General features: G+C 37.7%; 1 protein-coding gene across 4 annotated transcripts in view; it reads left to right on the top strand.

Annotated features, from left to right (window-relative positions):
* Positions 1 to 13,201, top strand: part of zranb1a (zinc finger, RAN-binding domain containing 1a) — a 61,414-nt gene extending 48,213 nt beyond the window's left edge. For all 4 annotated transcript variants that reach the window (XM_048608744.1, XM_048608745.1, XM_048608746.1 and 1 more), the window contains 4 exons: positions 1,139 to 1,259; positions 5,984 to 6,113; positions 8,442 to 8,671; positions 11,702 to 13,201. In XM_048608744.1, coding sequence (XP_048464701.1) covers positions 1,139 to 1,259; positions 5,984 to 6,113; positions 8,442 to 8,671; positions 11,702 to 11,920 — 700 coding nt within the window. In that variant the 3' untranslated portion in view covers positions 11,921 to 13,201. The remainder of the gene's footprint in view (positions 1 to 1,138; positions 1,260 to 5,983; positions 6,114 to 8,441; positions 8,672 to 11,701) is intronic.
* The last annotated feature ends 3,571 nt before the right edge of the window (positions 13,202 to 16,772 follow it).

The raw sequence follows: 16,772 nt of genomic DNA, 5'->3' as shown, positions 1-16,772 counted from the left end.
AGCACTTGCCTTTAAGACAAAATGTTGTGGATCAACTCTCTCTCCAACATCTGAGGACAGGATCTAATTTTAGATCCAAGTACAGTGCTAAGGCAATGCTACACTGTTGAAAAAATCTGTTATATGGAAGAGAAATTCAGTTGGGATCCCACTTGCCTATTCCAGTAGATGCCAAAAGTCATGAAACACCTCTTAAGAACAACAGGAAATTTCTTTTGGTATGTGGTCAACATTCCTTCGTGACTACTGTGCAACAAACTGATCAATTTTATTTTCATAAATTTTGTGGAAAGTTCTGTGCAAAGCAATGCAGATACTGGAGCAGTCAATATCCATATGCAGCAAGGCTTGGATAACATTCAGGCTTTAACTGATGAATGGCAAAAGAAACATTTGTGCCTCAAAAATGTTAGTGTCTGGTTGGAGATTGAACAGTACTATCTAATTCTCTTCATGATATTCCCTTTAATTTAATAAGGGCAGCATACGTATGGAAACTCTGTCACCTGTAAAATTCCCTCCAAGATGAAAATGTGTCCTGACCTCGAAGTGGATCAGTACTGCTTCATTGTCACTGGGTCTTTGAACTCAATTCTCAATAGCATTATTTGTGTACCTGCACCAGAGAGATTTCAACGGTTCACGAAATTGGTGCATAATCCCTTGAGGTCAACTTAGGGTACACAATCACTTCCACTTTCTCTAGGATGATTAGGTGTATGTAAAACAAAATCGTCCTTAGCCAGTGATACCCGCATCCTAAGAGGTTTTTTAAACTGAGTCATGTTTCCTTACAAATGTGATTTGAAGTTTTAAAACCAATTTAAATGTTTTGAGACCTCTTGGATGAGCTAATGAGGTATTTAGATGCTAAGTTCCAGTCTCATCCTTTATTTGTATATTCCTGACCATTATAATCCTTTTAAATATTAATTACTTATCTGTAACCTTATTTCTTCAGTTGTAGTTGGTCATCTGTTCCGGGAAAACTCTAGTTTCCGTTACATACGATACGTGCAATTCATAGGCAATCTGTTAATGGGTGGGTATTTAACCTTTTTCACATTTTTAGGTTAAATAAAAAGCAAATGTGAGAGAAGAAAAACTTATTAAAATGTTTTTTTTTTTGCCCTGGCAGGTTTTATACACGCTGGAAAGAATGGGAGTCTTGGTACTCTCAGAGTTTTGGGTTACATTTCTCGCTGCGAGAAGAGCAGTGGCAGGAGGACTGGGCATTCATTCTCTCCCTTGCAAGTCAGGTAAATGGTGACTTTTCTATGTCTTCTGAGATCCTAAGTAGATTTTTGTTTTGGGTGTATAATTTTGCATTTAAACTGCTGTTTGTATTTTTCGGAATGTCTACTGACTATAGTAGAGCTCCCTGCATCCAGATTAAAATAGGAAGATCTTTCAGACCTGTTTTTCATTTTAAGAAATGAAGCTGAAATTATGTTCCATTGTTAACTATTGAGGTGATCACTCTGGCAAGTGGACTGTAACTATGGAATTAACAGTCAAATTTGATCTTATACATGATGTTTTTCTGAATAGAAGTTATATGGGAAAAAGAAGAATTTGTTTTGAAATAAAACCTGGAAATATAACATGTTTTGCACAGGTGGGTATTTTTGAGTGTTAACGTGTTTGCTATGGTAATTTTGGCACCGTATGGTTAAATATATCTGTGCAAGTGAAATGCAGGACATGCGATTGTAATTCAAAAGGCATGAAATTAATTTGTAGAATAATTGTTTTGCTAATAAACTGCTAGGAATACTGGAAGACTGTTCAGTCTAATATGAGCGTCTAATAATGCAGTGGGTAGAAAAGGATTGCACTTGATCTGACGACAGGAATATCATAGAAAGTTTGTAAACTCTGAACAAATCTTCAAACAATGGATCAATGTTTTAACTGCTTTAATGGTCATTCTTTGACATTTTTTCAAATTGCTCCTGAACACGATTATAACTGAAATGTTTGACAAGATTTGGATAACTCACATTCGGTGCACCTGTTGTGTAGCTAGCTATAAATCACTAATCAGTTCCAAGCTTTACTCTGGGTGAATAAGTTACTTGTTTGTTTAAAATTTGCATTCAAACATTAGCGTTTTGAAATGACTTTAGCCTTCCAACATTAGCAAGACAATTTATTAATGAAATCTCTGGAGGTTGGGGGTGGACCTGATTGAGGTCTACAAAATCCTAAGAGGTATAGACAGGGTGGATAGCAAGAAGCTTTTTCCCAGAGCGGGGGACTCAATTACTAGGGGTCACGATTTCAAGGTGAGAGGGAAAAGTTTAAGGGAGATATACGTGGAAAGCTCTTTACGCAGAGGGTGGTGGATGCCTGGAACGCGTTGCCAGAGGAGGTGATAGAGGCGGGCACTATAGCGTCATTTAAGATGTATCTAGACAGATACATGAATGGGCAGGGAGCAGAGGGATACAGATCCTTGGAAAATAGGCGACAGGTTTAGATAGAGAATCTGGATCGGCGCAGGCTTGGAGGGCCGAAGGGCCTGTTCCTATGCTGTAATTTTCTTTGTTCTTTGTTCTGCCAATATGAATTGTTGGGAATTTCAAGGAATAGTACAAAAACACTTTTTTCTTAAAAGTATTGGGAATTGTATAAGATATTCAATGGATTTTTTTTTGACATCATGATTTCACTGTATTCTAATAACTTTGCATATATTTGAAAACTGCCTTTGAAATAGTGGTGAACCAGATTGTGGTGTGAAATTGTACACTTGGGCTAGGCTTTCAAACTGTAGGCTTTTCAACAATTATCAAGTAATAAAAAGTAAAATAAACACCTATAATTGGAGCGATGGTCATTTGGTTTGTCTAGATTTTTGTTATTTATAATATTGGCTACAGTTTTTGTTTCCACAGAGCTAGGCATGTAACTAATTTTTGGCTCATTGTGAAATGTCGTAGTTTGTACTACTAACAAGTACTTTAATTTATCTTTCTGGTCTGAGGTTTAAATTGAAAATTGAAGTAGTTGGAGCAGGGAAATGTCTAGTTATCTGGAAGCGGAGAGTTTTCAAACCCTATCTTAGCAGAAACTGAAATTGTTGCAACTAACTCTCTGGTTGTAATCAGGTGGGTTAGAATTGAGCAATGTGAGAGAGCCATCCCTACCAACTGGATGACATTAAAGAGACATTGGAGGAGGATGCTGTGGTTAACTGTCAAAGGTTGTGAAAGTTAAAATGATGAACTGGGGAAAGCTTACTGAAAAGAAGAATAATCAGATTAAAGGGAGAGAAAAGAGACCAAGGACAATCCAAAAGTAAATTTTTAAATTTGAGGTTATTAACACCTCCAACAATTAATACTTGATGGATGAGATTCTGCATTTGCAGTCATTAATTTTCAGTGAGAGGTGCCCTGTAGGAATTAAGCCATCTCACTAGGAGGATGCTAAGATTTGAAGTGGCTCTGGTGAATTTAATTCGTATCTACTGTGCAAATATGGAAATTTCACATAATCTGAGGCAGACAACAAGACGCTGTTTTTGCAAAGCTGATTGTGACCAAATGCTACAATTAGAGACAAAGGAGATAATCATCATTACTTTAACAGAAAATTTAAGCTATTGACAGTCATGCTGCATCCCTAGTTGTCTTGTATCACCACCTCCAGTTTGTTTAATTGTACACCACCATTCGCAGCTAGATGTGGTGCAGAGTTGTACAACTAAACTCTGAAGGAGAAGGTTCCACACACCTCCCCAAACCCAACGATGAGGAGTCTACACATCAAAGCAAAAAGACTGAAGCATTTGAGTGCATTTTTAACCAGAAGTGTTGCATGGATGATCCATCTGTCTCCTTGTGTTCCCCACATTAAAAGCCAGTCTTCACCCAATTTGATTGACTCCAGGTGTTTCTCGATACCATGTGAAGACACTGGATATAGCAAAGGCCACGGGCCCTGATAACATTTTCAAAAAGTGCTGAAGGTTTGTGCTTCAGAACCAGTGGGTGCTCCTAGCCAAGCTCTTCCAATACTATAACACTTAGCAATGTGGAAAACTGCCCAGCTTTATCTTATCTACAAAAAGCAGACTAATCCAACTCGGCCAATTGCACTCCATCAGTCTAGATATGATCATCCAAGTGATGGAATATGTAATTGTCCGTGCCATCAAGCAGCAGCCACAACCTGCTACTGGCAATTTGGGTTCTGTCAGGTTTTCACTTTGAACCTCATTAGCCTGTGTCCAAACATGGACAGAAGAGCAGAACTTCAGAGGCGAAGCCCTAGCAAAATTGGGAGCAGTGGGAATATTTGTTGTTTGAATTCAAACCTATCATGGAGGAAAATGATTATGGTTGTTGGAAGCCAGTCACTACACCGTCAGGACATCACTGCAGGAGATGCTCGTGATAGTGTCCTGGCCCAACAATCTTCAATTGCTTCATCAGTGACCACCTCTGTATCCTAAGGGAAGATGCAAGAATGTTCACTGTGTAACATTCAGCACCATTTGTGGCTCCTCAGATATTGAAGCAATCTTTGTCCAAAGGCAGTAAGGTTCAGACAACACTCGGGCTTAGATTGATAATTGGCAAATAACTTTGTTCCCAGGGGCTGGGCTGTGACTATCTCCTTCAACAATAAAGAATCCCTATGCACCACCTTCAACATTCATTCCCATCACCACTGATTACCTGCAGTTCAGCAACCCACTACATCTCCCTCAATATTATCTTCAAAATCTGTGATCTGTGCCAGATTCCTGAGAATGCTACCTTCAATTTTCCCTTAGCAGGTGCTTACCATTCTGGTGCAGAACTGTATTTTTCATTCCTCTGCACCAATGGGGTTGAAATCCTGGGACTCGTGTCTGAACAGCACTGTGGGTGTACCCACACCAAATGGACTGCACTGATTGAAGGCAGCTCGCTATCACCACCTTGAGGGCAATGAGCAATAGGCAGTAAATGCTGGCATGGCCAACGGCACCACGTTCCGCGACAGAAAGAGAAAACAAAGATCATAGAAGGTTTGCCGAGGGATGATTTGCAGTTCCAAAGAAGAATTGAGATTTGGGAATTGGGAAACGATGAAAACCCCAAAGTAACCACAATGAATAAATTTGATTATAATTCATATAAATTATAAGTGATCTACATCAAAATGAAATTGCGTATGGTTATTTTCTATAATATTAAAATTGAGGTTGGACGGACAGCTCTGTATGTGCCATTTATTCCATATCAGATACTTGAAAGGGCATCCCCAGACATCTCCATCATTTGATTCAAGTGACTTGATGACATTCTAAACCATTTGTGCCAGAGGCCATCCGTGAAGTATTGATTTGTTCATTACCTTAGCTATTGAGATTTCTATGAACTGCCATCTGATTGGTAAAACAAGATTGTTTATTTTGTGATCTTTCCACCACCCAAAGTATCCATTTAATATTCACAGCAGTGTTATCTTAAATGTTTGAAATGAAGTATGGCCTGTTGCCTTGTGTTGCTGTCAGTAGAAGGTTTTTCACTTCATAACAGGTTGCTGACAGCTTGGACACTTTATGAAATTGATGCATGATGATGATGTCACTAAGGATTAGGTATGTGATGTAATCACAACGGAAAAATCATCTGCAGATTACCAAGAAGTAATGCTTGCTGATGTATGTTTACATATAGTATGTTGCAAGACTACCAAACAAGAGAACCTACTTTCCAGAACTCATTAGCAATGGGTGACCTAAACTTTTTGCAAAATGTAAATATTTTCTTTCTTTCCAGCAACCTCTCAGAAATTTGACTGTTACAATTGTAAGTGGTTTAACTTAATGTGAAACATTATTTTTAATTTCAGCAATGAAATGTACATTTTTATCTAAAATGGATATGCTGAAAAGATGTATTGTCTTTTCTGTACAATTCAAAAGGGAATGCAATTTTTGATTGGATGGTTTAACATATGTAATTGTCTTGTCTTGTTTCAGCCTGGTGCCAGTCTAGAACAGACCCACATCTTTGTTCTGGCTCATATTCTTCGCCGACCAATTATAGTCTATGGAGTGAAATACTACAAGAGTTTTCGTGGTGAGACTCTAGGATATACACGATTTCAAGGTAAGGAACTTACAAATGTGTAAATTGACTATTCTGAGATCTGCTGCAAGCATTGTCTTCCTAACTTTGTTCAGAAGAACAGGTTGGTTTTGTGCTTTCATCTTTGGAGTTGGAGCTTAAAACTATAACCTTTTGATTTTAATGTAATTTTTCCTGTAAAGTGGCTGACGATGAAGTGATGCTGGACTATTCTTAAGGCTGCAAAAATAATTACATCACTGCTCAATTTCCTGTTCCCACCATTCCGAATGTACAGTATTTGGAAAACTGGCATTGCTTGCATATCCTGCTCACCAGCTCCTCCTGCATACTCACTAGATAGTACATACGTCTTTTTAAGGAATGCATTTTGCTATGTAACAGTGGTAGATCTATCTTGTACTTAGATTTCTCAATAGCTGGGATTAACTGAAACTTAAAGATTACCAACTTTCTCCTAATAAATGTGGTTTTTGTAAAATTAAGTGTTTTGAGGGCAGTGAGGTTAATGATGGACAGAGTCATTAATGCACTTTTCTGTAGTTAAACACGAGCATCATAAAGATTGATATTATATTAGACGTTCAAAAAAATGGTATTTGATGGATGAGTTGTTTGGACAAAATATGTGGCGGTTGCTATGGATTCATGATTTGAGCTGAGGACGATTCTCTCAGAACTGATCGCTCATGCCTCAAGGGGAAGGCAATGGCTTAGTGGCATTATCGCTGGACTGCTAATCCAGAGACCCAGGTAATGTTTTGGGGACCTGGGTTCGAATTGAGCCATGGCAGACGGTGGAATTTGAATTCAATAAATATCTGGAATTAAGAATCTAATGATGACCGTGAATCCATTGCCGATTGTCAGGAAAAACCCATCTGGTTCGCTAATGTCCTTGAGGGAAGGAAACTGCTATCCTTACCTGGTCTAGCCTACATGTGACTCCAGAACCACAGCAATGTGGTTGACTCATAGGGATGGGCAATAAATGCAGGTCTAGCCATTGGTGCCCTCATCTTGTGAATGAATAAAGGATATAGAATGTCGGTTCTGAAACTATCTTTAAATTAAGATATTTAGCTCACCAATCAGCATACTTTGTCTATTGTTTGTTGGGATCAAAAAGTTCATTTGAGGGACAGTGGGTTTATGCAACATTGTTCTAAAGTAGCTACAGTTGATCATTTTCACTGGCAATATTATTGATGGCAGCGCTTGTGATTCTGGATCATGAAAATGCTCCCAATTTATGGGTAGCTTTAATGTACTGAGTATAGCTATACCAATCTCCTGCTGAGATGCTATCTTTTGGCTCCATTTTGACCATTAACCAGTGTTGTAAATTAACAGAATTTCTCATTCATGTCCCTCATGCTTTTAGGAACTGAGACAACTCCTTATGCTGTAGTGGGTTCCAAATAATATTGTAGATTAGTTAATAACCACAGAATTCTAGAAAGATCACTTAACTGATTTCCTTATGTATATTAGTGGACAATTAAATTTTTAATACAAAATGGTAATTAACATGATTGGACTGCAATGTAGTAATTTGTATATTGAAGTTGTCAAGTTTAGTGAGGTTCCTCTACACTCAGACCATCTGAATAATAATTTTTGATACACTGCTCATTGTACAAATCAGTGTGCTGCTATTACTGTTAGTACTGAATGGATGCATGTACAGTTCTTGCATAAATCTAAGCCTTTGAAACGTGTAGTTGGTGGTTTGGATACTATTAATCTTTGCATCATTTTTTTGGAACAAAGATTTCAACTAAATTGCTTATCTAGCCTAGAACAGGAGATTTGCCAAACATTGTAATTTAGTCCTGAGAAGAGGGTGTAAATATAATTGGAAAATATTCATAGGGCTAAAATTTTGATTGGTTTATTTGACCCAATTATAATCATCCAGTTATATTTGCATCCCTTTCTTTTGGCACCACCATGTCCATTGGGAATTTGACCTTGTCGAGAGAGATTTTTCAGCTATGTAAGTAGGAGTGCTAAAAAACAGTTAGGCATTTCTAAAAGATGTGTGTGGGGGGAGAATTGGAAGCCACAAATGTTACATTTTGAAACTTGTATGCTGTGAGGAAGGCAATGAAGTGCACAACAAAAATATGAATAGATGCACCCTAAAATCCTCCAGCAGTGGAACAAAGGTGTTGGGAGTTGTATAAATACATGTTTACAATGAAGGATGGCACATGTTATCGGTGGTCAAAAACAGAAATAGGAGCGCATGACATTATAGAAAATTATTCCAATATTTATGGTGGAAGTTATTGGATCACTGTTAATAACATAATTAGCTCACTAATATGACACTCTTCTTTGCAGGTGTGTACTTGCCTTTGCTTTGGGAACAGAGTTTCTGTTGGAAAAGCCCTATTGCTCTGGGGTACACTAGGGGCCACTTCTCCGCACTGGTCGCGATGGAAAATGTTGGCTATGACAATCGAGGTGCTGGCGCCAACTTAAATACAGATGATGATGTCAACATCACTTTTTTGCCACTGGTGGACAGTGAGAGGAAGTTGTTGCACATACACTTCCTTTCGGCTCATGAGGTACATACATGTTTGATGTCTGTTTTGATATACCATTTTGCACTGTGTTCCATTCTTGTCTGTTTTTGTTAACTTGGAACACTAGTTTTAGAATGTGTCAGATAATCCTGACCTCTAACTTAAGTTAATGCAATCTTAACTGGTTTGTTATATTACTTTGGGCTCATATAAATAAGTATCAACACTAGATTTGGCATTCAAGTAATGAACAACAGGCAATTTGCTTTTTATGGAAAATATTGATGAATGATCATGAGCTGAAACACAAACATTGTGGAGAAACTCAACAGATGTGACAACATCTATGAAGAAAACAGTTAACGTTTGGAGTCCCATGACCCTCCTGCAGAACTCAGCAGCTGGGAAAGAATTTTGTTAATGCTGATGACTGGGGCTGGGGTGATGAAGGAGTGAGTGGATAGGTGGAGAGGGAATCCAGAAAGAGGGAGGAAAGAAAGGTCAGCTAGATATGGGATTGCTGATGGTAAACCAAGGAAGAAAAGAAGCTAGATAGATCATAATGGGGGCAATGAGTGGGTGGAAATGGGTCGGCTGTGCTGTGTGAGCAATTCATGCCATGATGGGAGCTGGAGTGTGGGCGTGGGTAATAGGCAAGGAAGGTGTTGTTCATGCTCTAAAATTATAAAACTTGATAATGAGTCCTGAAGGCTGTAAGGTGCCAAGGTGGAATATGACGTGTTGTTCCTCCAGCTTGCATTGAGCCTCTGCAGCACTGCAACAGGCCTGAGATCGAAATGTTGACCAGGGAACATGTGTTGTGTTAAATTAGTAGGAAGCTGGAAATTTAGGGTCATTTTTTATGGATAGGGCGCAGGTGTTCAGTAAAGCAGTCACCCAGTCTGTATTTTGTCTTCTGAATGTAGAAGAGACCACATTGTGAAAAGTGAATACAGCAGACTGAATGGAGTATGGTGCCGGTACTGCAGTATATCAGGGGTCTTGAACAGCAAGGTTGCAAATGGGCATGTGTTGCATCTTTTATGATTTGCATGGGAATGTGTTGTGGGAGTTTTGGGAGTGGAGGGATGGAGCAGTGTGTCTTGGAGGGAATGGTCCATGTGCAAAGCTGACAAGGAGGGGATGGAAATATATAGCATCTTGCTGGAAGTGGCAGAAGCTGAATCTTAAACATAATCTGCAGTTTTATGAATGGATGAAATTGACTGTCAAAACTTAACTTGTATTTCAGAAATTTAAGTAGTGGCACTGAAAAATGCTCCAGTAATTACTCCTGTCTAGAAGAGTGTACTGCAATAATCATACAATTGATTTCATTAATTTGTTTGCTTTGGCATCCTTTTTTAAATTTTACATGAACTTCATTCTTATAACTAATTGCTTGCATTATATCCTTTTTTTGAATTGTTACCTTTTGTAACATCTGTGTTCCTATTCTCTTGAAAGTAAGTACAGTCTTCCTTCTGCAACTGAATTAATTAAAAGTAGGATAAAATGACTTTTAAAAATTTATTTGAACTTTCAAGATCAAAATGCTGTAGGCACTGGTTGTGGTTTTGGTGGCAAAAACAGGAAATTGTTAATATACAGCTTCCTGAAGATAACCATTTGTTGCTTGCTATTATTTAATGTTCAAAGTTTGACCTTTCCAATTAATTGGATAGACAGTATCACTTAAATATAAAAATGCTGTACATAAGTTGAGATTTTATTGCATTAGATGCCATTACCTACTACAGGACCCAGGAGGGGATGGTGTAGACTGTCCTAATCACAGGGCCTCAGGCCTTTGGGGGCCTGAACTTGAGCTGCACTGCCTTTCGTCTCCTCAACTGGTCCCTCCAATCACAGATCCTATCTGTCCTGCTCAAATCGCAAGGCATACTGCTGCTATGCAGAAGGCTGCCATTGATGAGATGTAAAGATTGAAATTGGTCAGGGGAAGAGGGTTGGTATGTGCTGTCATAGGAGGATGTGGGGAAAGTTAGAAAAGGAGACTGCAGTGCTGTGGAGAGAAAGTCATGGCAAGGTGGAGGCTACAAGAGAAGTGGGTGAGAGCAAATGATGAGGGACCCACTAACAGTATAAGGCTGCAAAAGACAGTCAACATTTCATGCCCATCAGCAAAAACACTCAACTAACCGAGAGCCAGGAAGACTTAATCACTGAAATTATGAATGTGGAAGATGATAAAATCTGGAGATGCTTTATGGGGAAGGAAGTAGTGGATTTGATGTAAGTGAACACTGTCAATTGTTGAATTTAAATCTGGGATTGAGATGTAGTGAATAGCGTAGTAGGTATTTAAAATGTTCCAGCTTTGCGCATATGCGATGAGAATGCATTAACTGTGACTTTATGTAGAAGCTGTGTTCAAATGTTCTTTTTTGTGTGTAGAAGTCAAATATTTTGAAGGGGTTTCTGCTGATTTGTTTCTTGTGCCAATTTAAATATTATCAAGGAAATTAATGCAATCATTGTGTGTTGTGGGGTTAAGTTTAATAGGGGTTGATATTGAGGATATTGATGAAATATTTAATTCTGCTTCTGTGTGAGTCCAAATAAACAACCTGTAAACTCACAGAAGGTATTGTTGCTATGCTACTGCATCACCTGGTGAAAGAGTAATTGAGAATCAAGAAGGCATCCCTGCAAGCTGAAAGGTAAACCTTGAATCAAAAATACTCTGAAAGATTTAAAAAAAAGATTAACCCCTCTCTTGTTCAGAAGGAAATTTTAATTCTTGGAGAAACAAAATGGGACAGAACTGGTTTAGGGGTAGGGTACAATGTTAGACTGATGGGATTTCTCTATGGAAGAACCGGCACAAACTTGATGGCCTGAATGGAACTCTTAGTGCAACACTGTCCTATACTATAGAACCCAAAATGCACTATGAAGGTCCTCAAAAGAAACTGTTGAGGATTAAAAAGGAGGTGGGGCCCATGATTTCTTTCCCCAGCCCTTAGTTGATGAATGATTCAAGGCAGTGCTGGCATCCCCATTGTTGGCTAAATTTTAAATTGAAATTTTTTTTTTTTTTTTTTACAGATTGGTAATGAGGACCAGCAGGAAAAGCTACTAAGGGAATGGCTTGACTGTTGTGTCACTGAGGGTGGAGTTCTTGTTGCACAACAAAGGAGCTCTCGTCGGCGCAACCATCCATTGGTTACACAAATGGTGGAGAAATGGTTAGATCGTTATCGGCAGATACGGCCATGCACTTCTCTTTCAGATGGTGAGGAAGATGAGGAGGAGGATGATGAATGAAGCAAGGTTTCTGACGGAGTCATTGGCATTACTTTGCTGAGAAGCCTGCAGGTTGGACTCTTCCGGTTTGACGTGCATCATGGAAAGTTTGGATACCAAATAGAAGTCACGTTTGAGGTCTGATCTTTGGCAACAAAAAAGGCTGATCTGTTTTGCCATGTTGAAATCAGAACTGGCGTGGTTGGACAACAATAAACTAAGAATGCTAAATTTACTTTAATGTTAAGAGAAAAAGCTTTTTTCCCCCAAACTGTACATCCTTAGCTATAAATATACTGCATGTGGTTGTGTAAGAACTCATGTAACAGGGAAAGAAGTATACCAGCATCTAAAAACTAACTGAATTTATATTGGTTTCCTAACAAGGGCACTTAAAAAAGAAAAAGCTCATTTTAAATTCCAGTTTGTTCCTTCTAGATTTATTTTATTATAGCCATTTTTGGTCTATATAGCTAATGTTTTTAAAATACTGGTGCATGTGTTCTTTGGAGACATATTTTAATGCCAAATTATGTTGCTGAGGGTCAGGTGACAGGTTGTACAGTGGGATTTGAAGAATAAGGGGCATCATGGGTGGCAAAAACCATGAGAACAAGTGCATGGGTATTCCCTTGAATACTATAATGAAGTAAAATCTCTAAGGAACAAAATAGAGATGTTGGGTTGTGTTGCAAAGTGTTCACCAAAGTATTGTCTTTGTTTCTGATTTTTTAAGAGACTGTTACTCTATATAGTATGGAGACGGCAAATTATTGTTTTTAAGTTTGCAGACATCATACATGTTCTCATCTTCACTAATGTTCACTACTACAAACCTAGTTTTAGACCCTGAACTCTGGCAGTAATTCTATTCTGATAATCCTATTTATTTAAAGTTACCTGGAGACATGTGGTACTTTTTCCCCCATAAAATTAAGTTCAGAACCGATTGCGTGGATTTTGTTGATTGTTTACTCAACCCCAATGAAGAATTTCATGTTGCACAAATACATACTCTTGCTGTGAAAATGTTGCTGAATGTGCTGTTGACTTTTTTTGTCTATGCAAATGCTGTGCACCACTAAGCCAAAGGTTTCCACTTAATAAGGTCATTATATTGCAGTTGCATGTGTCTCACTTAAATTTTATAATTCTATTTGGAACAGTTTTGAACTTTACAAGAAATACTTACTCTTGGAAACATTCTAGGCATCTCATGCAAATTGAGTTATCGCTGTAATCCCTAATGTTCAGTGCTTGTCACATCAGCAGCCATACAGATTAAACTACAGTGATGTGAAATATTTAGATGAGTTATTTTATGAAGAACGTTGCAATTTTCTGTTTCAAAAGATAAAAGTGGAAATGTCAGCAAAATATACATCGGTTACAAAGTAATTACAAAATTATGAGTATGATCTTTTTAAGGAAAAGTGTTTTCTGAAAGTGCCACAAGATATCACTTCTGGTTTGAGGTTAATTCCTTGTATGGCTTTGAGGGTGTTAGTGTATAATTTTAGTTCAGATAAACCAGATCCTAGTTTTTGGGCCCCCCCATTTTTGTTACTGCTATGCATTAATAATTGCTAACAATAAACCTTTTTGTACAGCACAATATCATGTAATGCATGTAGAGCGCTGCATTACAGAAATGGATTGCAGGTGTGATATGAGAGACATACACTTAAAGGTTTGAGTTTTTGCATTTTGAGTGCTTTCATTTTCAAAAATATATCTGCATTGGGATATTATTCTTTTAAAAAGTAATCCACATGTGGTTAGGCCATAAGTATGATACTTCCACCAACACCATCCATATTGTAAATGCACATGTTCCTGTACTATATCTCCAATTATGGAAGAGAAGGAGTCTACAGTATCATTCCTGTAGAAATATTTGTTCTGCTCTCTTCACGCAGGTGGGCAGTAAGTGATCGGTAAATTTTCAATTACAAAACCATGTCCTCTTAGAATCAAATAGGCTGATAAAAATGTGTGCAGGTTTGTGTGGGGGAAAAATGGTCAGCAATTAACAAACTTAAATATTCAAGAAATAGCAATGTCAAGTTGTCATTGAAGTCCTCTGAAATTCATTAGATCTGGACATGTAATTAAATGATGGAATTTATTTTTTGTAACCTGTACGTGAGATTGTGGAATCTAATATCCATATTTTTGCTGGGAGAGTTGTATGGAATGAATCCTTTTATAAGGGAAGATGCAAGCAAATATAAACTCGTGAAGGGGCAGTAAATACAAATTAACCGAGGAACATTTTGATGTTGCTGGCTGGCTGACTACCTTTATAAAAGTTAATATCATTTTTCAAATTTCAAAAGTAGCCCTCAACCAAATACTTGGTTAAAGCGAAAGGTGATCAAATTAAAGCTGAATTTCTAAGTTTGCATAATGAATTGTCTACCTAAAACAGTTTATTTATTTAGGTAATGCTGGTTCATTAGGTATCTTTTGAGCATCAAGTTTGTTTTTGAGATCCTTGTCAAGATAATTTGTTTTGATAAAATAACAATGAAATAAGTATTATCTATTCTGGGGAAGTTTAGCAAGTATGAGATTTTATTTCATTCGTCTTTCATGAGATGTAGGTGTGACTGGCTAGGCATCCCTAATTGACATTGAGGGTCTTGCAGTGCCAGTTCAGAGGGCAGTTAAGATTCATCTCGAGTTGCGTGTAGGCCAGATTGGGTAAGGACTGAAGTTATACTTCTCTAAAGAACATGGATGAACAATCTATGGTCTTGATAATCACCAATATTGAGATGAGCTTTCAATTCCAAATTTAGTTAATTTAAATTCCACAAGCTGCCTGTAGTACAATTTGAACCCATGTCCCCAGAACATTAGCTGAGCCTCTGGATGACTGGTGCAGTGACATTACCACTATGTGACTCCCTTCTGATATATTAATTGCTGCATTAATTTTATATTGAATAGAGCAAGAAGTAATTGAGGGTTATCATTTATCAGATCAGTAATTGTGTTTTTCAGTTGGATGCAGCAGTTGATGAGAGGAAGTAGGATTTGTTTTGAGCTGAACTTTTTATTAGATTTGTATGCATGTTCCAGCATATGACAATATAGTTAAGGGGGGACAAAATGTACCTAACTTTTTGCCACTTCACCTGTCTGTATCTCTCCTCTCCACTCCATTCCCCTAATTATTTCCTGAAGAGGACAAATGTATTTGGTGAGTACTGTTAGGTCATCTAGGAGGTATGATGTGAAAGTGGGGAAGAGTTGGTGATGACCTAATCAGGTTACATATTTTTGTCTTGATGTAAGTACTTCAAGTTTCACCACCTGCATGTCATTTTGTGATTTTTTTTTTTTTTTTTTTTTTTTTTTTTGTTTTGTTTTAAACCCACCTATTTAATGCTGATCACCAAATTCTTCTTCTTTAGCATTTTAGAACCAAAATGCATGTCATACTCAAGGTTTCTCAAATGTTAGCTTGAGGTCAAAGTTGATGTGAATAAATAGAACAAATCAGTTTCTGTCGTAACTGAAAGGGAGTGTCAAAAGCCTATCATTGGGACTTGTGGATGGTGAGATGCAAATTTTGCTAGTGATGGCCATCTTTCAATCATAAGCTGAGTAAACAAAAGGAGATGTAATACAGTGCAGATAGAAGTAGACCTAATACCATAAGTAGATTTGGGCACTACAAGAGTTAGACTGGAGGGGAGAACATTTACTTAACCAAACTCAGTCCATTTTGTATCTGAAAATTCATGAGCATTTCCATTTACTGCAATAAGAATGTCTTTATTTTAAATTAGAACAGAATGGTGCCTGAAAAGTAGGTGTGAATGTGATTGAAACATATTAGACTAATATTCAAGTCATTAATGAGATGAGAACTAATTGTGATAAATGGTATGAAGTAATTGAGAAATTAATGTTGGGAATTAATTGCCTATAAATACAAATTTGGAAAAATCTGGAATATCTGGAACCGTTTGGACATCTTCTGGATTGATTACTTTATGATCTCTTGGAACAGAGGTCAACAGTTTGTGGGCTGTAGTCTACCTGCTATTAATAGAAAGTCAAGTGACTTTGGAGGAAAGATGAGCAAAGCTTTTAGGAAAATGACAGAATGCATTTATGGTGATCTTAATTGCTGGAAAACCTGGCCATGAAAGGTTTCGTGGGGCTGTGCTAGTGGTTGTCCAGCAACCCTTTCTGGACTTGATTTCTAATTTCATAGACTTAGGAAGTAAAGAAGGAAATCTCTGGAGCTACAAGTCTGTCTTGCCTTCTGTCAGCAGACGTTCTTGGGAACCTGAATGTTTCCAAATATCTCATTTTTGATTATAAACCATGAAAAGCTGAACCATGACTGCTTTCCAAAGGATCAAATTCAACTGTATTTCAAATTGAAGATTTCCCATCAGTCATGTGCTGTCAGCAATTTGAATTTTGCCAAGGGATAAAACCCGCTGGACTTAGCAGTCATTACATTCTATCCATTACTTTCACACCTGTAACCAACAAAGTTATTTATTTTGTCCTTTGTTTAAAAAAAAAGCCCTCTACAAAGACTATCATTTTGTGTTGAGTATGTCTGTTGGGATTAAAGTGATAGTTCCAATTCTGGATGATAGTTTAGATGCTAACCAGTGTTTCCACTTGTTTTAAAAATCTTGTGTGTTACAATCAACAGATTATTTTGTGTTCATTTAAAAGAAGCCTGGTGGAAACATCTCAATCTGGATAGTCGTACAAAAGATTGGCCATTTTGATTATTTATGCTGATGGTATGTCTTTGGAGAAATGGGGGCTTATTACCAGCACATTCCTCTCCTAATTCATAATAGCTTGGGTGCGCTGAGTTGGGATCATGATGGTA

The sequence above is a fragment of the Rhincodon typus genome, chromosome 20 (assembly GCF_021869965.1).
Source record: "Rhincodon typus isolate 14 chromosome 20, sRhiTyp1.1, whole genome shotgun sequence".
Taxonomy (NCBI): Eukaryota; Metazoa; Chordata; class Chondrichthyes; order Orectolobiformes; family Rhincodontidae; genus Rhincodon; species Rhincodon typus.
Note: the sequence above shows the minus strand (reverse complement) of the source record. Positions and strands in the feature narration are given on the sequence as shown.